Source organism: Rhodnius prolixus, unplaced genomic scaffold (assembly GCF_049639745.1).
Source record: "Rhodnius prolixus isolate KJV_2025 unplaced genomic scaffold, Rpr scaffold_3, whole genome shotgun sequence".
Classification (NCBI taxonomy): Eukaryota; Metazoa; Arthropoda; class Insecta; order Hemiptera; family Reduviidae; genus Rhodnius; species Rhodnius prolixus.
The window spans coordinates 32,987,543-33,014,686 of NW_027411603.1; the positions used below are offsets into that span (position 1 = coordinate 32,987,543).

A 27,144-nucleotide genomic window follows, 5' to 3' on the forward strand; every position below is an offset into this window, starting at 1 on the left:
ATATTAATTAAAGAAGGAGTAGAACGGAGGGATGAATATTGCCCAGTTAACAGCCAGCTTAGGGACTAGAGGGAGGCGCTAAAGGTTTAGCGACGTCGTGGGATAAAACAGTGGCTTTTGATCGTAGTGGGGATGTTTTGCTTATTATACACATAGTGTATATATAAGGAGAATTCTTCCCAGCTGATTTATCAGTTAACACAAGTTTTTAATTTTTTTTTTTTTTATTAAAAAAGTGCGAATTCTCTAAGATTTCTCTGGCCAGTTACGTACAAAACATATCTTACAGTTTTATCATGTACAAGGTTAATATTTTAATTTTTGGATTATAAGTGATGCTCAGAAGAGGTTTTAGATACATTTGTTTTCAGTTTAGTGTGTTTATTAGTCATTGAAAATGGATTAAATCCAGCGAGGATACCATTTATTGCCCCCTGGGACCCTTCATCATAGCGCTGCTCCAATGAAAACTTATCCTTTTTTCTGGTCAAAAGAGTTCATCCTGTTCTCTGTGTAGACCTAAATAACTAGATAAAACGCTGGAAAAGACTGTACAGAATAGAACTATCCAATGATATACCTAAAATTTAAATTTCTCTACATATAGAATTAAATTATTTACCTTAAATTTACTTCGATTTATTAAGTAATTAGTGGCACATTGAGGTTTCGCTAATTTGCGTTCGAATCGTTCTTAAAGGCTTTCCCTAGGCAGTATATCGTCGCAGACGACATACTGCCTATCAACGGGAGTCAGATGCATAAGCTAAAAAGAGAAAATCCACGGATAGCGCTGTCTAAACTGTTACCCGTCTGGATCTTAGACTCTGCAGTCCAGCCCAGAGCCTTCCCTATTTAATAGATACTAGTATCTGTATTAAAAATAAAGGTTACACAAAAGTTAGAATCCCTGGTACCTCTATTCTAAGTGAAATTTAATTTAACGCCATTAATATAATGATTTTCGTTTTTTAAAATTTATTCGAAATAAGTTGCTAACACTCAACGGCAGATCTAAAGCTTGTTTTTCTTTTATAATCTCATCTCTTCTAGATGAATTTCAATTAGGGTTATTGTATTATACTAAATATTACACCAAATTTAGAAGAAAAAATTATTTAAACACTTTTATTTTTCAGTTCAGCCCAAAAAATAGTCATAAATTATTTTTCTAAAAAAAAAGCAAATAGTTGAGCTTAGTTCAATTTTGTTATCTTAGTGCCCAAGAGTATTTTACTAAGCCATCCAATCATTAGACGATCATTTCCTCTTTATTTACATCAGTCATGCATCTGGTCTACCAGTTTTATATTTCGCTGTGTTCCCAAAATGACGAGATCGCCATTATAGTTGCTTGCAATAATTAAAGTAACAAACATTGACGAGTTGAAGATCTGATTTACAAATGTTTATTACCAGTTGTAGAGAACTGCCTACATATTTATGTAAATTTTCTTTTGTTTTCAGCTTTTTCTACTGTTTACATTGGGCTATGTTTGGGCAGCACCTCAGCAAGGGCCATCCACTGAGCCGATTCCAATTCTGAAATATGAAAATGAGGTGAACTTCGATGGTACATATAAATGGGCGTAAGTATTTTCAAAGAATCATAATGGTATGCTTTGGTGCACAAATGGTTTCATGTAGATACCAATATTTAAGCATTTGTTTACTTCTTGATGATCTAGAGTAAAGAAACAATACAAATTTTTAAACTATAATTAAATTTTTGATATTTTTATTGCTTCGTTTTAATTAAATCGCTTGTTTTTGCGACAGGGATGTACTCCCAATTCATGCTAAATCATTTACTCAATTTTATTCTTCCGAAAGAGATTTCTTTTTTCGATGTAGATAAATGTTTTTCTAACTTTTTCTGTCTTTATCCAATCCTATATTTTGTATGCATTTAAAAACTGCAACAACGTAAACAATTTAAAAAGTAAAAACGCACTTAACAAAAGCGCATTTCTTCATAAAAATTATTAAATAGATTTTAGTGAACAACAATCCCCATATCAGATACAATGTTCAGGTAAATTGGGACAAGAAATGAAAAATTTTCCCAAACTTACGACCTTCTAAAATTCCTTAATAACCTGTATTACTTTCTTTTCCAGCGTGAGAAATATGGCTAAACTGCGTGTTTTTTCGGCATTTATTAAAAACAACAACACTTAGCTACTTGTTTCGTGGCTATTCTGGTTTTTTTGTAAAATGTTTACAGCGAATTGTCTGGTCATTTGTAGACGTGTACGAAGGTATCTGAATTCCAATTTAGATTGTAAGCATCGTATGTTACATTTAATCCGGAATTTGTTCAGGAAACAAAAAGAATTGAACGTGATGTTTCGGTCATACTTGATCAACTGGAGTTTATTGATTATTATTATTATTATTCTATTTTTTGGGAACTGAATAATGATTTTATGAGAAAATAGCACTTATGGTTCCCTTTACTACTTATAGAACATTTACTGCTTTGCACATTAGCCGATTATGTTTAGTTGAAATATTATGATATATTTTATTTGTGGATAATATAAGCATCAATCTTCCTTTAATGGTTTTTGCTTATATATTAGATTAAGATAAGCTAAATAAGTTCTCATTTGAGATTAGACTTTTAGCACAGTGCATTTTCTAAATTTTATGGGAGATCAAACACATTTAGCATCTACCGAAACCGTTCGGGTTGAGATTCGGGTGAATGAAATGTTTTCATTTTTCGGAAAATGTAATAATGTCAATAATAATTTACAGTTGAATTTCTCTTTTACAAAGTAAAGTTTTGTGTCTTATTTAAGGAAACTTAAATTTCATTATGTAATAACCAGAAGAACGCAACATATAATTCAGTGATTTATTTATGACGGCAAGAAAAAATGGTTTTATCAGTATTTTTCAAAATTTTAAAATAACCAACGTAAAGTTTAATTAGAAGGTGGTAACATTAAAATTCCTCCCTCCCAATATTGAGGGTTTTCTTGTCAAATATTCTTCCTCACCAATAGACCCAGTAATGTACTGGTTTTCCCGTTGGCCGGGGAGATGGCCCGAAGCAACAACCCCCAACCTGGAGGCTAGGTGTTGTAGTTTTGGGGTTCCCTTTCTCAAGATAAGTTGCTTTCACTACTGCTGTGAGCCTTATCTGTCCAAAAAAGAGGGAAAAAGGAGTAAAGGAGTAAATGAAAGGATTACTGGGTTTAAGGATAAGGACCAAGGAAAAGGTTAGAGGTCATCGCACAGTTGTCCCTTTAGTCACCTTCTACGACAAGCGGTAAATACTGAGGGCTAATTCCACAGGGGGAACATTACAAAATAAATAATAAAATACACCACCCGGTTTGTGTATACAACTCACCTGTGATTGAAAAATTGAAAATTTAACCACTGGTTCTGACATAGTGATTTAAATAATAAGAATGTGTGAGGGAAGGGATTAGCTATGAGGTTAGCATACTGGACTCCCACGCGGAGGTCCCGGGTTCGAATTCAGCAGCTGACCCTTAGATTTTCTCTTCCTAGGAGCTTCTTACAGCTCACTGTCCGGTGATGGACAGTGTTGTCTGTAACGAGAGAACACTGTCCGGAGGCCGGCAGTGCACTGGAAAAAGCTCCGGGCGCTAATAACCTCAGCTGTGGATGCGCCAAAAAAAAAAAATAAGAATGTGTGAATGCAGAGAAATCTTACAATAATCATCACTTTCATTGGGAACCAACAGTGCTGTGATTGATATCTTCGGGTTAACTTGCTTGTTTCTAAAAGCCTCAGAAAACAGCCGAGCCCTTTGACTAAACCTTTATACGAGAACCTTTTGCATATCTCCTTCTTGATTCTATGAGGAATCAAGGAATACCTACCCAGTCTCGCAATGGTGAAAGAAATGAAGCGTTAATCCTCTTTCCTTCAAGTGAATACCATTTTCTCACTAGAACCAATTGACCCATTATGACCTTTAAATACAATCCTCCAGATTATTCCTGTTGAACACAATGTATATGTCTTCAGCAATATCTATTACTGCAGCGGCTCTCAGGTTTCGCTATAATGCCATAACTTAAAAACTGATTTTAGCAAAGTCCCTAGAAAAGTCAAATCGGGTCCTTAATACATTCACTCGGGTTTTCTTAGACTTATTTGTTGGTGTTGCAGCTGCCAAAAGTTATTCAGCTGTAAATATCAATATTTCTGGTTGGCTCAAAAATGATGTGTTCCAATAAGATACAAGTGGATTTTGAAGCTATTATAATAGGATTTCTCAGAAAGGAAATATATTGAAATATGCACAGTCATTTTTAACAACAATTTCCTTTAAACAATGAACTTAAACCAATCAATAATTAGCATTTAACACTTCAAATTACAGGAAATTTCTATTCACCAACTTCTTCAAATAATTTTTTTCGATTTCAAGTTGAACTGTAAAGTGGAACGTGTGTACAGTTTAACGGACATCGGTTGAGACAAGTAATAGACAGTAACAGTAATAGGCAAGAATTTATAAGTAATAATTTCGATAGATAGGCCTCCCCATTAGCTATAATCTTCTCTCTTCTCGTTAAACATTACAGTAAATGTCATCAGGACATCACAATATCTATTCGAAGCTAAAGAAATGTTTATTTCGAAAGGGTTGAAAAATATTTTCGGCGCTAAAATGCAATAAAAGTTCTAACTTCTATAAATGATCTGTGCTTTACAGTACAGTCACTATTGCAGAAATTGCACTTAATGCTTCCGCTGCAGTGAAATGTTATACCACTCTCTCTTGCTGCATTTTCTATTGTTTAAGTTTAATTTCTCTTTAAATTTTCTTTTCCAACCGAATTCTTAAATCTGTTAAGTAAAAAGTTGACGAAGCTTAAATAAAAAACTTAAAGAGCTTTTAACAGATTTTTGTGACAAAATCTTTAATTTCTTCCTTCATATTGACGAAATTTGAATTTTTGCTAATACTTTCATAATCACACCATGGCGAGCTTTCAAGATGAAACCTAAATGATATATCCACAATTTTTGTGATGAAAACATCAAGAAAATTCGAAACGATTCCAAAATTTTAGACAGCAAAGGAATTTAAAGTAAAACTAACGTGAAACTCTAACCATTCTATTTTATCTTTTATTCTATTTCTCAGATTCGGTTCATACGGAGATTGTTGTCATCAAGAATACTTGTTGTCATGCTGTGACCTAACTTGAAATACATCGAAACGCCATTAAATTAAAGTGTTTCCTTGTAAATAAGACTGACAATTCCATGTCCATGATCAAACTGTCAAGGTTTTTAAGTAAACTTGATGAAGCAATATTTGCGATTATTGTTTTAAAACAAATATTCATAAAATCAAGCTAAAATAGAACTTCTTCATACCGCGTTTGACTGAAATTTCCGTTTCGTGTATATGTAAAACGTAATTAGTTTTAATCGTTGCACCTAACATTTATTTCTTAGATGTCATATGTATAGCAGTAAAAGTGAAGCGGCGGACTCATAATAAAGAACTTGGTTACCTAGTTCGTTCCTAACCAAATCACAAGCAATAATTGCTAGCCTACAATCTTATTATCAGTGAAAAACAAAATTAAACTTAATTTAAATAAAGTGTATTCGTTGTTTAATAATTTAGTATTATTAGTATTCAAGGAAAATATTCATAAATATTAATAAGAAATAACAATAAATAAGAAAATTATATATTATTGTTTCTATTGAGAAACGTCAGTGCAATGAGACACACGGATGCATGAACTTTGGCCGATGACGAGACATCAAAACATCACCTGTTGCACAATTATCCACTGATTAGCAATAACCTACAACGTCCTTGACAGTCTTCTTCTTCTTTATGTAATTTAATTGCTTTATTAGCTATAATATAGCATAGTGTAGCTTTAAATCAATCTACAAGTGATACAAAAGAAATCCATTTTAATAAACAAACCAATGTTTGTTAATCTAACAAAAGCAGAGAGAGCACATATGTATGTAAAAACCAGTCATTCTGTAATCACTCAAATGCTCTAACATTCTCAGAAGATGTTGTAGCATGATAGAGTTAGGTAAAAAATAAATAAAATCTAAAAGGCAGGTGTTATCATGTCCATTGTAATAGGAAGATTTTATTTACGTGCAGTTTGTTTTACTTTAGCGTTTTAAGTTTTAAATTTCATTCCATGAAACTGGATACTTTTAATTCACACGGTATCTTCCGCCACACGATCTTAACTATTTTTCAAGGTTTCACTGACACATTTATGTTTACTATACTAACCTTTAAATGAGCCTTGATTAGTTTGTTAATGAAAGGTGAAAAAGAAGTAGCATTGATTGTAAAGAAATAATTTATCTACGACCTCAGAATTTTCAAATTCATCTCTCTTACAATTCTAACTGGTTCCTCATTGTGCAGATATTTATTAATGGTACAGAATTGTTTTTCTCCAATATAGTAATGGCTATATAGAGGCAGGCTGGTGTAAACCTGGTTACTGCAGTGTCTGTACTTGGATGGACTAGGTGCTTTGCGTTTAAAAGACAGTTGTGCGTGGAGGACAGCGGATAAGCTCTACTTGTAGTTGCGAACAGTAGATAGCAAACTAACTTTAATTAATACGAATTTTAAATCTCATTTTAAATGCAATCTTCCTTATATATACGCTTAAATAGAATTCTGCTCTTCCAATTTCCGAGTAGAGCCTGTGATTTGCGGTTTTTGCGTTTGGAAGTTTCCCAAATTGCGAATGCATTACGCCTCTTTCTCTCTTCGCATTCATATTTTTAATCATGAACCTAATGCCACAAAATTCTTTATTCAAATAATTAAAAACAAAACATATTTTTTGAAAAACTGAACGTAATCATATTAAAGTTGCATTTGAGTAACAAGAAATGTTCATTAAACGCTCGCACCATTGCGGTCAAATATATATTTTTTTTTTAAATCTCTTTAGTTAATTTAGAACTGCTTATTGGCAACTCGAAAATGGGATTGCCTATTATATATAAACAAAGTTAGTTGAAGGAATTGAATGAGGGCCAACCATCGATGACCATCATTAAGTTAACATAGGATACCTTTGAAGTGAATTCGAAGGATGATCATTCGATCAGGCGATCGTGAGGCCATCGACGCTTCAGTCTTTGGGGAGGATTCGTGGCAAGAGTAGACTGAGACAGGTTGTACATGAGCGGATTGAAGTGTTGGAAAAGCTTGGAATGAAATTTGGTGTATCGGAATTTGGCTAAGTCAAGGACGAAAGGGATTTTTAGGTCAGTGTGGATTGTGTGATTGCTTACGTAGAAAGGAGCGTTATTGATGGTGCGTAGGATTTTCGATTGAAGGGTTTGGATGTGGTTTAGATTGGGGCGCTTACCAAACAGTTCCAGTACGTATGTCCAAACTGGGGCTAGTAGTGCTGAGTAGTGTCTTTTTTGTTCGTAAGAGCGTTTCTCTTAAACATTTTCCGAAGCCAAATCAAAAGTATTTCTGATATTAATGGTCCTTATTCTTCTTTAAAAGTATTAATTATGACAACATAATTATTAATAAGAACATTAAAACTTCTCCTTCTGACTTTTATTTTAAGAATCCACATGATAAAAAGCAAATTTTATTTATATGCAAATTCGATGGCTACAATTTTTCTATCAACTACACAAATTTACCTATTCCTGACTTCAAATTTACCTTCTCTAACTACTCTCAAGGAAAGTACTGAGGTCGTTTAAGTTTTCGCTTTAGTGTTTTCACAAGTAATGTCTTTTTGAGTCAAAAAATGGTATTGTGGGTGTGAAACAAAATATGAAAAAAAGAAACTGCAAGAAGATGAAACTTAACCATTGGTTTTGGACCCATCAAGGGAACCAACTGAGCCTTCATTATTATCTTTATTGAATCTCTCTAATTCTCCAACAGTTTCTTTCGAAAATACCTCCTTCTAAACAGAAGAAAACTGTTTAATCTTTGAAGATGAATGTGGATCAATAACTTATCTTCGAATAATTTGTTTAGGAAAATTCATCTAAAATCTAAAATTGGCAAGTTCGCTCTAAAAATGTTATTTTGCTACGCGCTCTTACAATATGAAAAAAAAATGTTCGCGTTAAAATCTCCATAATTATTGCAGGGACTAATTATATGAGAGAATGTACGTATTTAGGTACAACTAAACCAAAAAACTACGTTGTTTACGTAAAAAATATTTATAAAAACAAAGAAATTAATTCTGGACTTCAACGCCGAGAGACCTTGGATGATATAAACACTAGGAATTGGTAAAATAAAAGTTTATAACACCATTAAAGTCACGGATACACTATTTAAAATCGTAAAAACAGATGATTGATAACGTAATTTGGTTTATGACGTTCATTCTTTTTATTTGTTTACTTATTTTGTTTTTAATTTGTAGTATTTTGTAAAATATAAATCTACTCGGCAGTTATTCGATTCCGAAAGAAGGGAAGAACCTTGCATAAATTACATTCATTATAAGTCTTTCTTAGCTGGTCATGTTTGAAAAAGTGTAAGAAAAGATGGAATTGTGGTAGTAATTGTTTGATTTACTGATAAAGCAACAAGAAAACGGTAAGTCTCTTTTGAAATTGTGGTTAGGTCCTGTAGTGCTTCTTTGTTTTGTAGTATTATTCCTGCATTTTATTTTCTAGAACAGGTTCTTTTTCTCCTTTTGCAGCCTAGTCTCTTCTTTACTATGTCCGCGGAGCCATTTGCCTTTGAAATTCTATACCAAATGGGAAACGTGAAATTTCATGCGGCTTGGTTTGGTTGCTTTCTGCAACAACTTCTTCTGTTGGCGGTGACTATAATTAAGAAAATAAAATACTTCAATTCACAACAAGATGTTACTCACATTATTGTTATTAGTTCTGCCGCTAAATTAGATGCACCTAGGGATGCATAATTAGCTACATGGTGGCTTATTATCCACACAAGTATGGCCTCCGCAATAATGTCCAAGTTTTGGTCAATATCGTAGAAGAAAGCAAAGTCACCCTTGGATTGGAGGTACCTTTCGATCTTTGTGAAAAACAAAATAAATAAATTTTAAGTAGCATTTTTGTGGATTAAATTTGTTAATTTTTCTTTTAACTTAATTTTAACCTTCTACATACCCTACATCAGCGTTCCCCAAACTTTTTACACAGGGGGCCAGTTCACTGTTCATCAGACCGTTGGAGGGCCGGACTATAAAACAAACTATTTAAAAAACAAAACAAAACGGGAACAAATAGAATATTTCAAATAAAGAACAAGTAAATTTAAATCAAACAAACTGCCCAGTATTTCTGAGGGAACTATGGGCCTGCTTTTGGCTAATGAGATGGTCAATGTCCGGTTTAGTTATAGAGCTTTGCCTTTCTTCCTACTTCTGCAGTTATTTTACACTGTTTTCGGAGCCGTGACGCGTGCATCCCGCGTCATCGGAAGTAGTACTGTACATGAGCGACGCAGCGCTTTGCGGCACCGCCACATATAGTGCTCCTCTCACTGACCACCAATAAAAGAGATGCTCCTTCCGGAAGTGCGGCGGGGGCCGGATTAATGTCCTCAGTGGGCCGCTTGTGGCCCTCGGGCCGTAGTTTGGGGAACCCTGCACTACATGAAGGAAGTTACTAATTTAAAAGAATCTTCTTACGAAGTTACTCACAGAAGTTAAACAGTACATTAGTCTGTGTAATGTTAGAAGTTTTTTTTTGAATGAATATGATTGACTAGATAGATTTAGGTTAACTTGTTCAATAGATTTGCATCAGTACCCCTAAATAAGTGATATAACGATGGATCATTATCAATCAGTGATGGGACGCTCTATTATTGTCACACGAATAATTATGTTCCTGCATTTCGTTTTACCGGTGCTAATAATTACGGTGTTTTTTTTTTTTTTTTATAGCTACTTTGTTCATTCCTGGTGCTTCCTCACTGCGTCGCAAAAGTAACCATAGCAATAGTATTATTTACAGCTCTAAGCCTTCTTATAGATCCTGCTGAAGCTGATAATTGCCCAAATGATGTTCTTTTCAGTGTTAGATTAAAATTGGAGCATAAACTTTACTTGCAACTTCGGGAAGAAAGATTCTTTTGTGACATGCGCGCCAGCTTGGTGCTTTTTGAAGTATATGATTTCACTTTGCTTTACGAGCAAATCTCATAGAAAACTTTACCTTGGAGCGCTTCAATATTTCATTGAAATTGATGACACTATTTGTAAATATTACATTTATATGGATGTTAAGTGCAGTTTGTTGACTGTACATTTTACACACAGTGAGATGATTCAGAACTCAGTGCTTCTGAAGGAACCTTGAAGTATGAATATGCTCGTTCGAAGTTTTAATTATCTTAAATTAAGATTTCAATTATAAATAAACTATTTCTTTATTCATTGCGTTTTTTTCCAGTTACTGAAGTTAATTAGAATAAATAAATACAAAAAACAACTCCCTAATATATAATTTAATCGAAAGAAAATGCTCAGCCAGTTAGACAATGATATAATTTCAAGTTTCATAATGTGGGAAAAGAGTGTAAGATAAGTACGCTCTGGCTGTCCATTGAAATCAATTTCAAGGTTTATTAACAAATTGATAAGAACATTTTTTCCGAACGGAAAACAAATTAAATTAAAAAGAGATAAATTCTGAAATAAATGTTCACATAGTTATTTACGTAGCAGTATTTTTAATTGGATTCTTAATTAATAATTATTTTTTAAAAGGGTAATTAATTAATTACTTTGTTTCCTTTTGGTTTTTTGATAGTTTATCTCCTTAAGTAAAATTTGAGTTGTGTAATTTGGTGGAGGGGAGAGGCAATTCCGATGGATTTGTTCTGCAATAGAAAATTGTACTTTTTATAATTATTACTTGTCTCATTACTCTTGTAATGTGACCTCCGTCTGTCTGCCTTATTATGTTTTGAAAAATTTAACTATCACATGCCACAAATAGGAAGAGATGCATTTTGGTCAAATTTTGAAAATAAAATTGTAAATACTTCCTCTACGAAGTTTAGGGGTAACTTAAAGATAAGTATCTTTTCTACTGATCAGGATCAGTAATGTAAATTTTTTTTTTTTAATCCTTTATTGTAATTCACCACTGCAACAGTTGTTGCAACAAGAAAATATGGTGAAAGAGAAAAGAAATAAAAGAAAATCATGAGCAAAGAAGGCACCCAGTGGTGCCACTCCAGTAACGGGCTTTGCTATACTGCTCTCACAGTAAGTGTAGATCACGAGGCCATCTTCTCTTCAATCTCCTTAGAGGATTACCTGGTAATGTGGAGGAAGATAGGTGTTCTATGAGAGGGTTAGGATGAACTGCTGTAGAGGAATGAAATTTGAAGAAACGAGTGTTAGCAAGATCCTGAAATGAAAGGAATTTTGAGGTCATTATGGATAGTGAGTTTAGATACATAGAACGGAGCGTTAAGAAGTTTTCGAAGTATTTTTGACTGTAATGCCTGGAGGCGTAGTGAGTTGGAACGTTTAGTCGATCCCCATACTTCGATGCCGTATGACCAAGTAGGTCGCATTAACAGGAGATATAAGAGTCTTTTGTTATGTAGGTTAAGTTTCGAACGTTTGTCAAGTAGTCTGGCGAGAAGTTTGTAGCGTTGGTTAGTTTCTTGTCTTTTCAGTCTAGTATGGGGATTCCACGTCAAACGTTTGTCTAGGTGCAGTCCAACGTAGCGTACTTTGTCCACAGTTGGTATAGGAGTTTGGTTCAAGAGGATAGGATAGGATAGGAGGTAGGATTTTCCGTTTGAGAGTAAATACTCGGACATGCGAACTATAAACTTTGATTTCGTAACGTTGGTTTTGATTCTCCATTTGAAAAGCCAGTCCTGTAAGTGGTTGATGTGTGTTTGTAGAGTTCATGTAACGATAAGAGGATCGGAATGAGGAGATAAGATTGCAGTATCGTCAGCAAAGGTGGAAAGAATGGTATTTGGTTGTTGAGGTACATCTGCTGTGTATAAGGAGTAAAGAAGAGGACCTAGGACACTGCCCTGAGGAACACCAGCTCGAGCTAGATGGATATCTGAGTCTGCTGCTCCACAGTTCACTCTGAAATATCGATCTTTTTCGAAATTTATTTCTTTAAAAAGTAATCAAGCTGAATAAGTTCTATTAATAAATAATTATATATTATATATATTTCTGCGATCATCAATGATTAGTTTGTAATTGCTCTATTTCAACCTCAACTGCTTTTTTGGGACACGTAAAATTTTCAATAAGACATGAATATATTATATGTTAACATGGATTTACATTGTTTATTTTATTCTTAATTCCACCTTGCAATCAGTCCAACAATCAAATATAACCTGTGGTTAATGAAATAATTGAATATCTCCGTCCTTGCCCTTCATTTTTCCCTATGCTTTTAGTTATATCTTCTATCTTAAGAATATACAAGTTTTTAGGTTAAGTAGGTACTAACCAAGATTACTGTTTAAAAGTTTGTGGAATAAATGTTTCTGAAACACCATTTTGCTACTGAAGTAGTTATCTGTCCTAATCGAAAGCTTTGAAGGTCAAGCAGAACAAGGCCAGTGTGATGTTTCATTATTTCAACAAGCGGACTCCAGATCCTACAAGAAGAGACAATGATCTGGTATGGACACTCACAGGACTTTGTCTTACTACTGTTTTCATGTCGCTAAAACACAAAATGTAAACATTTGAGGTTACAAAAATGTTAATTCAATTCTACCCACCTAGGTACACTTTAGTAACTGTACATTACACTGCAAGATAATAACCTTAACTGAAAGAGGGAATGCTATCCATTTCTTTCTCGAGAACTGCCCTAAAATGAATTTTAAAAAAATCATAAAACACCAGGATACAAAGTTTTCAGAGAAAGCTTAGGAGCCATTTTTGAGAAAGTGAATAATCCATTTTCCTATTAGAAACGGATAATGCCATTGAAATTCCAAAATTGAAAATATGCAGATTACATTGGTATGTGGATAAGATACTACTTTCAGTTACCATTGTGAAGGCAGTGGATGTAGAAAAATGAAATTTATTTCCTCTGTCTGCCCAGTATCCCTAATCGAGAGATCGACATTTTTATACAACAATTGTAAACAGATGAATTATGGGTGAAGGGAAACCATAACCTTATATAAATTTGTCGCCGATAGAAATTAGGTGAAGAAAAAATGTAATTCACTGCCAATAAAAGGATCCAAGGAAATTTAAGAATTTTTCCTGAAAGCTTCTTGAATAATAAAGAATGTTAAAGGAATTGTCTTTTACTCTGAAAGTAATCAATCTTATTTTAATCCATTTTTTCTTTTCCAGGTACGAAACTGGAAATGGTATAAGTGCGCAAGAAAGTGGATTTGTAAAGAATTTTGGCCAAGGTGAACCAAATGAAATCCAAACAGCCCAAGGTCAATACTCGTACACAGCGCCTGATGGCCAAGTTATACAATTAGTGTATACAGCCGACGAAAATGGATTCGTGCCACAAGGATCACATATTCCAACACCACCACCAATACCTCCAGCAATCCAGAAAGCTTTAGATTATTTGGCTACTTTGCCATCCACGCCGGAATCACCAAGAGGCTAAAATAGAGATTACTGATCAAACTTATTTTGTTCATATCATCAAAACATTCAAAAAGAACCAAATCTATTTTATATATTTATACTTTTCAAATAAATTCTTTGCCTAAAAAAAATTAATAAATAAAGTACAATAATTTATCGAAATCCATGAATTAAATAAAACTAAGTAATAAAGACAGCTCGCTCACATTTACAATGATTTTTTTCATTACTCTAAAAGGATCTTTCTTTAGATGGATCTTTTCTCAAGTTACAGATTAAGAGTAGATAATCCTCCGAAATACCTTTGTAAACAGAAAGTTTGACATTCAAGTAGTTAGTGACAACAAATGCAAACATTTAAGAAGCAAACCTCTATAAGAGTTAAGTAAATGTTACATTAAAATGTGTCTATTTCATGTCAATGCTAACTCAGTTTCAATAAATTTGTAAATACTCTTTATAATTCAATTACTGCAATTTTATCGTCCTAAATTCTCTCAGCTTTTGAACCAAGAAAGAACGTAGTAAATTAGTGATATACCTAAGAATAATAGTGGTAATATAATATTGTAATGTAAAAGTAATTATATTAATATTGATACCATATAATTTTATTTTTTGTTAGTACAATATACTAATAAAAAATAAAGAAAGAAATGAAAGGCCAAGCAATTTAAGACATGGAAAATGCGCCGCCTGAGATCGTGATATAAGAATTACAAAATATGTAAAAATGCAAAAGATAAGTGAATGAAAAGAACGCAAAACAAAAGTAAACAGTTAAACAAAAATAAATAAAAATATGTAGAGAAAAGAATAAAGTAGATTTTGGTAGATTCTCAACTAGAATGAACATAAATGAAAACATATAACTGAAATAACTAAATATTTCAATCAAAGAAAAGTCAAAATATTCACGACACATCTCTGATAGTATCGAGTATTCTCTGTCCTGAAGTGAAAAGTGATATTGTTCACATAAGATATTGTTCACAATTAACTCATGAGTCAAAATAGTGATTATAATTCGAACAGAGTAATTCACTCCTAATCTTGAAAAGCCATCGTAATTCATTTAATTTTAATTCAAAAGCATTATCAGTCGGTACACTGTAACATACAAGTTGAAATCTCCTGTCCAACTTCTTCATACCGCCAAACGCGAAGTTGACCGCATTCATACTATAAAATATCTCATATTTGAGAACAAAGCCGAGAAGTGTCCAGGTCAACTCTAATAGCTGGAATTTAAAAATGAAAGGAATAGGAACCAGGTAATTCATTCCATTGTTTTAACATTCCTATAGATAACCTCAAGAGTCACAAGCTATGAATTTCACGGGATGGTAGATTTAAAGTATTATTGGTGTATTTGTTGTGAAGTATTAAGGTAAAAAAAAACAAAAGATCAATAACTTCTGAAGATATACCATGCAGTTTGGAGAGCTAGAATTACAGATCTCATTAAAAAATTTATAATTTTGCTGATAGTGTTGGCAGTTAACGTGAAATGAAATCCTCTAAATTATATTAAAAACTAACATAACTATTGGGACTTTTAGCTTAATTGGTAGAAAGAGTGTCCTTATAAGTTGGCGGCCATTAACAACTTCTACTGGAGATCCCTTAAACTGCCAACTCTTTGAAAAGAAAATAAAAATATCACTTTGGACTTGCTCATTCTAACAACTCTGGCAAGGTTGTTAATGTCCTTCTATAGCCCAAGTGGACTGTCTACCAGAAGCAACAGATCGTCTTCATGCATGTTTATGATGCGTATACATGAATCTCCTGCAACTACATAGGAATTTCCTGTAGTAAAAGGAACTTTTATTCCTTGGACGAAGGAACTTGGACACAGAAAAAAGAACTTGAGAAAAGATTACTGGAAGTAATAGGTGAGCAGGAAAAATCAAATTAACATTATTCTAATTACAATATTTTAAAATACTACTAACAACATTAAATAAAGCAAAAGACAATGGATGAAGAATGTTCAGTTAGAAGGAGACTAGGCAGGATATTAGGAACTAGAATTTAGGTAGGAAGTAAAGGTAAAGAAGACCATTATAATAAAAAATAACTAATAAAAAGCTGAAATATGCTCAAGTGCGACGTATGCTTTAAAAGAGATGACCGAGGAAACCTATGCTATGAATGGTACAGGAAGAGACCACTGCGTCGTAAGGTAAGTGATATTGAGGAGATAACGGCTGGCCGAGGCGTGAACGATGACTAGTGACAGAGAGAATCGTCTCACTGCTACCTACTAGACGAAAAATACTGGTAAAAAAATTAATGAACCCTACATATTGCAATGCCGCTTTCTTATAAAGTTTTGAAGATCAGCAAAAGTTTAGGTAGGCAATTGCTTTTTGAAATGGTTTACGCTATCAATTGAATATTATGATCCTGTACAGAGTTGATGATTATTCTTTAAATATGGAAAAGAACGTCATAGCACATTTACCATTTTATTTATATCAGCACACTTGCTGACAAAATAACCTGGAAATTGGAAGAAGAACATCAAGTTAAAATTTAGAGCAGAATACCTTAGGCTACCTAAATAAATTAAGAAGAATGAAAGCTGAGGCAAAAGAAAGAATGAGATACAGTAGGGCCGTTCTTGCAAGTAACTAGACAAAAATGTCTGGAAAAGAAAGAAATCTATTCAAAGGCAAAGATCCCAGGACATGAAACTATTTGCCTACAACTTCTAACGAAGTCGGGAAGAACAGTCCCAGGCGTAGCAAGCCTCAAGGAAAATCTACACCGCTGATACGGACTTGTGGTCAGAATTACTGACGATGTAAGTGTGTCTATATCAGTGTGTATGTGGTGTGTGGAAAATATAAATGTAAATTGTCAAATACTCTCATTGATGAGCAAGAACAAAAAATAACACGTTGTCAAAAAATATTCCTCTGTTAGGCAATTTTATAGATTTAAGATAAATATGGTGGGAATAAACATCGTAAAAAGTAAGTAAATAATAAATAATAAATATTATCAAGAGCGAAAAAAATGTTTATTTTTATAACAAAAAGAAATTGCCTATTACATTAAGTTCGGCAAGCCACAATGTTTGCATGAGTTACGGGTTAGTATTCCATTACTACTGAAGGAGTTTCTGAAACAGTTCTATGAATAATTTCTTTTTTAATTTCTTCATTTACCTACTTGATGCAACAATTGTTGCAGTTGTAAATATACAAATAGTGAAAAAAAAAAAAAAAATTCTTCAAATCTTTTTTATTACCTAGCTTATTATTATAATTTTTTTTAATGATTTAAGGCGCGTCAATATCTAAGGTTATTGGCGCCCGGAGCTTTTTTCAGTGCACTGCCGGCCTCCGGACAATGTTCTCTCGTTACAGACAACACTGTCCATCACCGGACAGTGAGCTGTAAGAAGCTCCTAGGAAGAGAAAATCTTAGGGTCAGCTGCTGGATTCGAACCCGGGACCTCCGCGTGGGAGTCCAGCACGCTAACCGCATAGCTAATCCCTTCCCTCCTAGCTTATTATTACATATTATTATTATTTATTTATTTATTTATTTATTTATTTATTTATTTATTTATTTATTTATTTATTTATTTATTTATTTATTTATTTATTTATTTATTTATTTATTTATTTATTTATTTATTTATTTATTTATTTATTTATTTATTTATTTATTTATTTATTTATTTATTTATTTATTTATTTATTTATTTATTTATTTATTTATTTATTTATTTATTTATTTATTTATTTATTTATTTATTTATTTATTTATTTATTTATTTATTTATTTATTTATTTATTTATTTATTTATTTATTTATTTATTTATTTATTTATTTATTTAATAGGATGAAAAAATAAATGCCAGTTTCAGTCATGACAAACTTTATTATGCCGAGCTTTCGACCTAGGGACTAGGTCATCTTCAGGGCATGAAACTATGATTTAGTCACCAAAAATAATAAACAGTACCTACTTATTTATTTATTTTTTTATTACAAATAATGAATATTAAGTATGAATAGCAAGTGTTTTCTAAATAATTATAAGTTGTGAATATATGTTAAAGCAGAAATACTTTTAGAAATTAATGAATTTAAGAGAGTGATTTATTTGAATTAAATGGTAAATTTCAATCTGATAAATGAATCTAGCCTATCTCAACATTTTATCATTACAGAGAAAAAACATTGTGATAAGCAAATCAAATTAGTGGTAGATTCCTCAATATTAACTGTTTCTCTAAAATATTTAATAAAAAATTTACAAAGACTGATTCTTGCTAATTTAGGTTATGAGCTTTCAATTTTGTGAACTTGAGGCAGTTAAAGTACAAAATATTTCTTTAGCGGATTCTTTAATTCAAACATAGCAAGGTTGCTGGCTAAGATTTTCTAAGAAATGAGGACAACAGCTATTTAAAGTTGTCTCGAAACCCATGGAGATATGCAGTTACAGATTTTCAAAGATTTCTTTTAAATAACATTTTAAAAATTTCTTTAAAAATCTGAAAATCTATGAAGATAGCGCCATCACTACTTCATCACTACTAATACGAGATGACTTAACATTTTCCACGGCACAACTTTACATAAACTCCAAGAATTCTTCTTCTTCTTGGCAGCATTAAATCTGTTGAAGTTTATCTCTTTAGTTACAGCCCTCAACTTCTTCATCTCATCACCTGTCTCCACCTCTTCTCTCTAAGTCTCGGTTGTATCCCCTGGCATTTTCGTGCAATCCTTTCCATCGCATGCGAGACCTTCCATGGATTAAGACAAAAATGATAATTTAAAAAGAGCCATTTTGAAAATATTTAAATATACGCTCAGGAAATTCCTTTGTTAAATTGCTTCCTTTTCAATTTTATATTTTCATTACAACAAGGAGCAATAACATTTCAGAATCCTTTGTAAAAGAGTCGATTATTTAAGTAAAAATTAGAAGTTAGTTAAAAGAGACTAACTCGGTTTAAATGTATTTATAGTTTCAACAATTTTATTTTTTAGTAACAGCACTGATTTAGAAATCAAGAAACCTTATTTCTAGTTTTCAAGTATTGACATTCATCAAATGTAGCAATCATGCATTCAAAAATATTGACATTCAAAGCAATAGCTAAAGTTAAGTAAAGAAGATAAGTACAGTCTGACAAGAGATGCTATTCAAGGAGCCTTCCTTCCCGACAGGCACACCTGTACAACCTTCATCATTAGGCAAGGACATCATGGCACGGACAAAGATGTTAGTAAAAAAATAAAACAAGTTTAAGAACCTTTATTATTAGTTCAGAAAAAATTAGTAAAAAGGAACAAATTTAGATAAAAATGATAATTTTATGAGTTTCAAGGAGAAAAACAAAATTATATTAATAAAATATTTCGCTGGCATAGAGATAGTTTGAATTTTACGACAAGTAGTAAGTTTCTTGTTTACAACCGATAATTTGTTTTGAAGAAGTATTTTGCTTATATTTAGATTATTAATTAGAAGTGGACGAACCTAAGGAAATAATAAAATTCTTGATCAAAATTCCGCGAACTGAAGTGCTTAAAAACATCCCAATTTCGAATCTTTGAATTTAATTAAACAAAAAAACAAATCACAATTTTTAAAACCTGAGGTAATAGCTGGAATAAGAAAAAACGGTAGACTAGTAAAGTTTCGAAGGTCCTGGGTTCAAATCTAGGCATGCTAGCCTTAAATTTTCTTTTCCTAACAGCGTCTACAGTTCATTGTCGACTGCCAGCGTGGACTGAGAATTCACCAGGCGCCAATGATCTTAGAGGATGATGCGCCTTAACCAGTTAAGCGTGGAATTTAGTTTTAAAAAAATCCCCCACAGTGTGCGGAATTAAAATCACGACAATGACGTGTAAACACGTCGAACGCAGGGCAAAACAACCAAAAGTTTACAACGTCATAATAGTCACTGCAAGCACTTTTTCTGCAATCTTTGGGGGCTTGAGAATTACAGAGCATTCTGTGCTCATTCAAAATCTTGCACCGCTTCACTTATGCTTTGCCCAATTAGGACCTAGGGACGCAAGAGCTTTTACAAGGAAGAAAAGAGCTTTAAATTATGCGTAAAAAATGAAATCATGCTCGTACTGAGGGTTTGAACCTCTACCTAAGGTAAAAACGGCATTGCGGAAGGGCTGCGTAATTCCCAATCTCTAATGCGGAGACCAAACATGTACCAACCACTTATCATTTGACTGACTCCCTCCACCCCCTCCGTATAAAATACTTGGCAGTTCTATTGGTAAGATAAAGAAAACATCCCACCAAATAATATTCTTATTGTATTTTATTAAATTTTCGAGTTTTTATAGTTAATGGCAATTTTATATTTTTCAAAACGAGTATACACGTCGAACGCACCGTAATATACGAGGGTCGTTTGAAAAGTCCGTGCAAAAATAAAAACTACTTAATTTTTTGGGGTAAACCTTTTTTATTTTTCAACATAGTCTCCTTTTAGGCTTATACACTTCGTCCAACGCTGCTCTAGTTTGTTAATCCCTTCCGAATAATAGGATTTGTCCAAGTCTGAAAAATAGCCATTCGTTTCTGCAATCACCTCCTCGTTTGAATAAAATCTTTTTCCCGCCAGCCATTTCTTCATATTTGGGAACAAATAGTAGTCCGAGGGAGCCAAGTCTGGAGAATAGGGGGGATGTGAAACGAGTTGGAACCCTATTTCCATTAATTATGCGACCACAACTGCTGAGGTGTGAGCTGGTGCGTTGTCGTGATGGAAAAGGACTTTTTTGTGGGCCAATCGTGGGCGTTTTTCTTGCAGCTCGGTTTTCAAACGCTCCAATAACGATGAATAATATGCACCTGTAATAGTTTTACCCTTTTCCAGATAGTCGATGAGGATTATTCCTTGCGAATCCCAAAAGACAGTCGCCATAATCTTTCCGGCCGAAGGAACGGTCTTCACCTTTTTTGGCGCAGATTCCCCCTTGGTAACCCATTGTTTAGATTGTTCTTTGGTCTCAGGAGTGTAGTGATGTATCCATGTTTCATCCACAGTGACGAAACGACGCTTAAAGTCCTGCGGATTCTTCTGGAACAGCTGCAAATCACTCGACTTCCTCGATTCAAACGAATGCCAAACACAAAGAAATAGACCGATCTGGCTGAAACTTAGTGCGTGTTCTTCCAAGAGATGCTACTAACTAAACATAACCTCGATACGCGCCAGTGGTGCTATCTCTCTGACTTTGCACGGACTTTTCAAACGACCCTCGTAGTTTTGGTTTGACGTATATACACAAAAAATATGCAGAAATCTGATTAGCATAATTCAAAAGACTTTTCGTTACTATGATAATCATGATTGTAGTGGAAAATTTATCTTTAGGCTGAATATTTGGCTCAGTTTTCAGTTGATACAATATTAGGGAAGCTGAACTGCAAAAGAAAGTGGCAGATTCAGACGATGGACCACCTATTCCACATTATACATTTAATTGTATTTATTTAATATAAATATTATTGTTTGAAAGAAAATTTATGAGTTAGAAACCTTTGGAGTAAGAAAAAGACGTATTCACAATAGTTATTTAAAAATTTATATGTATATTTTATGTTCCGCTCCTTAAAGCAGTAAAAGTGATATGGGACATCACTGGTCCGAGATATTCAAGTCAAGAAGAGTTTTAGCTGAAATATAAAAGCAATTTGTACTATTTAATAGCTAAGTGGTAAAATGGAGAAGAAAAAAGTACGGAATTTATTTTGTTTGCATTCTAGAGGTCATTGATTTTCAAACTGGTTTTAATTTTCTTCTTTTTATTTTTCTTAATAATATTTACTGCACGCCATTACAATGATTTCATTATAAAAAGAGAACTTTCTATCTCTACAATCATTTAAAGAAGATTATAATACTATGTTTGGCAAAGATCCTAAACAACAACAAAAGTTGACGCCTTCACTAAAAGAACAAAAACAAAAATGAAGAAGAATTATTAGAAGAAATAAAATCAGGTGTAGAGGAGATAGTTTTGACAGTTAACCGTGGGGTGTAGTGAAGCTTTTGAAGGTCATTGCCATGATGCCAGAACTGCTCACTAAGAGATGAGATTCCCTCGTCCTCACATAATCCTTACATAACTGACCACCTTCACTTTCTGCAGTGAGACCTCCTCACTAGCGGCACTCCTTCTTCTATGCTCATCACGTTCTTCTGGTATCTGTTGGATTAGTTACCATAAAGGAGATATTCTCTGTAATGAATACGTTCACTTTTATTTATTTTATTTTATTTTTATTGAAGAAAACAATTTAAAGATTCCCTGTGGAATATCTACATACTAATTAGAGTCCAGGCTATTTTAATATTGTAAAAACTAGTCTAGGTGCACTGCCAAAAAAAAATAACCTGTTTTCTGTACGTTTTAGCGCTCACATCATTAATGTGAACTGATTGAATCCTTCACTTGAAGCAAGCACCGGAAGTAACCATTTTCTTTTTCTATTTTAAACAAACCAGCAGAATTGGTTTTATGTGAATTCTAGTGGGAGATAGATGGTACAACGTCTGAATCTGATACTTTCTTTGAAATTCAGCTTCCCTCAGCTGGGTAATGTCGTATAGTACTGACAACTGAGCAAAGAGTAAAAATTCAGCGTTAAAAAAATGTCCACTGCCATCATGAGTATTGATTAACGAAATGTCTTTTGAGTTTAACAGATCAGATTTCTGTATACTACGATTATTTTAATTTATTATGATACACTCGTGGCGAGAGCGAACGCCAAAACTATGAACCGAAGTTTTAGATACTATTTTGCATTAATTAATTTGCATATTGAGATTTGTATTTGACATTGAGTCAGAGAATGTTGAGGGTTTTCTTGAATTTTCTAAAGTTTCCAGCAATGGTGCTTTTTGAAGCTTCCTAATTTTGAAGTGCCACTTTTGGAATTTATGATAGGCGTTGGACATCAATGAGTGAGCACATATTACAGTCTTCTCTGTTCTTTTATATTCTTGGGCCCCAAATCGCCAGTATATTCTTGAACAAACTAACGTAACACTGGCCAACCAGCAGAATTGGTTTTATGTGAATTCTAGTGGGAGATAGATGGTACAACGTCTGAATCTAATACTTTCTTTGAAATTCAGCTTCCCTCAGCTGGGTAATGTCGTATAGTACTGACAACTGAGCAAAGAGTAAAAATTCAGCGTTAAAAAAATGTCCACTGCCATCATGAGTATTGATTAACGAAATGTCTTTTGAGTTTAACAGATCAGATTTCTGTATACTACGATTATTTTAATTTATTATGATACACTCGTGGCGAGAGCGAACGCCAAAACTATGAACCGAAGTTTTAGATACTATTTTGCATTAATTAATTTGCATATTGAGATTTGTATTTGACATTGAGTCAGAAAATGTTGAGGGTTTTCTTGAATTTTCTAAAGTTTCCAGCAATGGTGCTTTTTGAAGCTTCCTAATTTTGAAGTGCCACTTTTGGAATTTATGATAGGCGTTGGACATCAATGAGCGAGCACATATTACAGTCTTCTCTGTTCTTTTATATTCTTGGGCCCCAAATCGCCAGTATATTCTTGAACAAACTAACGTAACACTGGCAAAGCTAACGAATTTCTTAGTCTAGGATACACCATTTTCCAGATACATTTGGACAATTCTGTCCCTCAAGACCCTGCATTTCCTTCTATGACTCGATGACTGGCCACCCAATCACATCCACCGAAACTCCTACTAGCATACTCTACACTGGTAGCACAGGTACAGTCTACCTTTTCCCACTTAACACCTTTTATAAACTATTGCTTATCTCACCTGTGCTATCTTATTCTAAAAAAAATTAATTTTCATATCACGAAATTTCTTCGTGACAGTAACACCCGTTCAGAACAGGAGATGAGGTTATGTAACCTTATCTTTAGCTAACTCGACATGCCCGCATCCACAAATAGCTTGAGCAGGTACACACAAAACTTTTATTAGCAAGGTCTTTGAGTTTCGTCTACATTCATCGCCAATTCAGCGTTCCATCACGGCCTGCCAAAGCTAAGCCTGGCCATCCTAAAATTTGTTCATCTAAATTAGGTGTAAAGACAAACTCTTTGTGATTTACCACGCCACCAAGAGCCAAGATTTCGCTTTGTAAAACCCCGTAACTGTACTTCAGCTCCAGAGAAGTAAGTTCTTATCTTTTTGTTTTCATCAGCATACTTCTGTATGATTCTCTCCAAATGACCAACGCTTAATTTATAGCGTCTATTCATGTCACACTGATTTAAAAGGAAATAAGATTAGAGAATACAGAAATCAAAAGTACGAGGTGTGGTATTAAATAACGAGACTGATGCTGCTACAGAAGAACTATGAATGCGCCAAATCCTAACGACCGAAAGCTGTGCAGCGTAAAGCCTTCTCTTTCGATTGCAGCGACTCACGTGTTTGAAAAGAAATCTGTCTGACCGGAACCGTCGTTAGTGTAAGAGGTGTTAGTTTCGTTTTGCCGAAAACATGTTACTACACATGTAGTAGAGCAACGAATTGTCGTGAAATTTCACATGATACTTGGTGAAACTGCTACTGAAACTCATCTTTTATTAAAAGAAGTTTATGGAGATGAATGTTAATCACGTGCGCGAGTTTTTGAGTGGTTCAAGAGTTTCCAAGATAGCCGAGAAGACGTCGGAGATGATAACCGCCCGGGTCGCCCTTCCACGTCCAAAACGGATGAAAATATCGATGAAATCAACATTACTACCGTGAGGTGCTTGCTCAACTCCGTGAAAGAGTAAGGAAAAAACAACCCGATTTGAGGAAGAACAAGTCATGGGTTCTCCATCAAGACAACGCGCCGGCTCACATTGCATTGTCTGTCAAGACGTTTCTAGCCAAGTACATCATCCCAGTTTTAGGCCATCCGCCTTATTCGCCTGACCTGGCCCCATTTGACTTTTATCTGTTTCCAAAGTCAAATCTGCATTAAAAGGAACACGATTTCAGTCCGTTGAAGCTGTGAAAGAAAAAGCGGCACGCGTCATGTAGGAGCACAAAGAAAAAGCCTTCCAGCACTGTTTCGACAATGGTAAATTCGCTTGGAGCGTTGTAGGGATAGGGGAGGGGTGATTATAACTAAATATATATAAATTTAAAATAAATTGTTTTACAGCAATAGTCTCGTTATTTAATAGCCACTCCTCGTATTATAATTTTTAAGATTTTAAGAGCATAATGAGCATAATTGGCATCTGTCAAGTTTATAATTTAAATTAAAAAGGTTCATCTCTGGTTATTTAATTAACTAAATGCCATTAAATAATCTCCATCGTAATTTAATTTAAAATGAATTTGGTGATATATTCCTTCTTTCGCATTTAATTTTCTATCAGCTTCAAACTTGATTATTAAATTAGGTTATTTCAGTAAAATTACCTTCCACACTTGAACCAACGTTTCATTTAAATATTTGTTAAATACATGTTAGTTTCCATGTGGACACCCAGGTGTTCAATTTTACTTACTTGAGCAACAAATTTTAGTGAACTACCATTTAGTAATTAAGTAACTTATTTGTTAACTTTTTGTTTTGTTTTTTGTAATTTTAAAGAATAGATCCTTCATTTCTTAATCTATAAATATTAGATAAATAGAATTATTATATCACAGGGAGCTGAAATCTTTTCTTTTATGAAAGATCTTCATAAGCCTTCCTTGATATTCATATCACATTTTTAGAGCCACACCTACGTCCACATCATAAAATAGTTTGATTATGGCATAAAATAATTTATATTTAAAATCGAGAGGAATACATAAATTGCAAAGAGCTTTATCCAACAGTTTTATTACTTTTGTGTATATTCGTATATCTGTATATAAATATAAGTAATCAAATAGTTTTTAAACTTTCAGCTCCTAACGATTGAATACAAGCGTGCACCGTTATGAAGTATTTTTAAAGCACATTTATTGCGATAATATCATTGAAGATGTACAAGGCCAGCTGGGCCACAATTATTTAAATTATCTACATTTATATGACAATTAATCTTAACTCATTTTGTTTGTTTTACTCTAACGGTAAAGTTCTGCGGTTACCTTTCGATCAGAATAAAAGCATCGTTTTATTTTATTACAAATTTACCACTTAATATTAAATTAATCATAAAAATAATTGTTTTTCCCTACTTTTCAGATTTCTTGAAAGAGATTTGCTGTAATTGTGGAGATACTTAATTGTTTTAGCTTTACCGGAAGTACAACTTGAGTCTCAAGAGTAGAAAAACAATCATTTTTAAAACTAGGCAAAACTAGGCTATGATTTGCATAACCAAAAAGTGGACTACCGCAATTTGTTCGAGTAGGTTCGTTCTGGTATCAAGACGGTCAAGAGAAATTGTCAGTTCTGTATTGATTTTTCAGTTTTATACGATCTTGTCCAAAGACTGCTCAATAAATTTTTCTTAAACTTTCTTTACTGGATCTTATATCTTTCATTTCGCCTAAATTCCCAGCAAGAATCAATTTGAGATATTTCTGGGAATGAGGGATAGTTAGACTGTTCCCTATAATGCCATTTTGGAAAAATTTGCGAGTTCTTCTACTTCTAAGGGTCACTTCTATCAATTTCACTGTAATAATATCAAAATAATATTGCTGAGAATGAAATAAGGACTTAGATGATAGTTGCTGAAGTTTGGAAAATTTTGGATCGCTTTTGTTCTTTTGCCTTTCTAAGTTCCATATTTCTATCTACCAAATGGAGAACTCGTCGCTTTTATTGGTTCTCCTTCGATATTTGCACCATTCGAGTGGCTTCACAAATAATTTTTGCTGAATATACATAAAACGATTAGTGTCAATATTAGTGTTGTACAAGAGCTGAGCTATAAGGCTATAAGGTTCGAGCCTTGAGCGCTCGAGCTCTCAGAGCTTAGCGGGTGGCTCGAGTCAGAGCTCAAGCTGAAGCCTCACAGAGAGCTCGGTGAGCCTCCAAGGCTCGGCTCAAAAGGCTCGAGCTTTTTTATATATATATATGAAGCATTTTATTTGTACTATTAATAAAAATTCATTTCTTAAAATGAAATCAATTTATAGCAGCTAATGAATTTTTCAACATATTTTCGTTTAAATGAATACAATAATTTTTAAAACGTTCGTTGTTCAATGATTACTCGTCATTCCTTAAGAATTTAAAAAGGGTTGCACAATTATGAGCCTTCAACTCCAGGTTTGTGAGCCTCCAACTTGAGATTCACTGCTCGAGCTTCGAGGGCTATAAGGCTCGAGCTCTGAAGGCTCAAGTCGTAAAGACTTGAGTCGAAGCGCGACTCGGTTGAGCCTTCAGCTCGAACCTCAACTGAACAACACTAGTCAATATGCTTTCCATTTTTTTTTTTTCGTGCTTAAATCAATTTATTAATTGCGTATTCTAGACCTCATTTCGTTTTCGGAAACCCACTCTTAGGACGTCTTCTCAGATAATACTTAATCTTCTCCCACCCTACAATAGGTAATAGT

General features: G+C 33.6%; 1 protein-coding gene across 1 annotated transcript; it reads left to right on the plus strand.

Annotated features, from left to right (window-relative positions):
• Nucleotides 1–148: 148 nt before the first annotated feature.
• On the plus strand, nt 149–14,070 carry LOC141452131 (endocuticle structural glycoprotein ABD-4-like). Its single transcript, XM_074123996.1, has 3 exons — nt 149–305; nt 1,468–1,589; nt 13,348–14,070. The coding sequence occupies exons 1-3, from the start codon at nt 297–299 to the stop codon at nt 13,619–13,621; spliced, it is 405 nt and encodes a 134-aa protein (XP_073980097.1). The 5' UTR covers nt 149–296; the 3' UTR covers nt 13,622–14,070.
• The last annotated feature ends 13,074 nt before the right edge of the window (nt 14,071–27,144 follow it).

Bases quoted from the DNA above. Each gene is read 5' to 3' on its own strand.
- LOC141452131 (XM_074123996.1), top strand. The intron at 1,590-13,347 runs GTAAGTATTTTC...TTTCTTTTCCAG, and splicing joins GATGGTACATATAAATGGGC to GTACGAAACTGGAAATGGTA.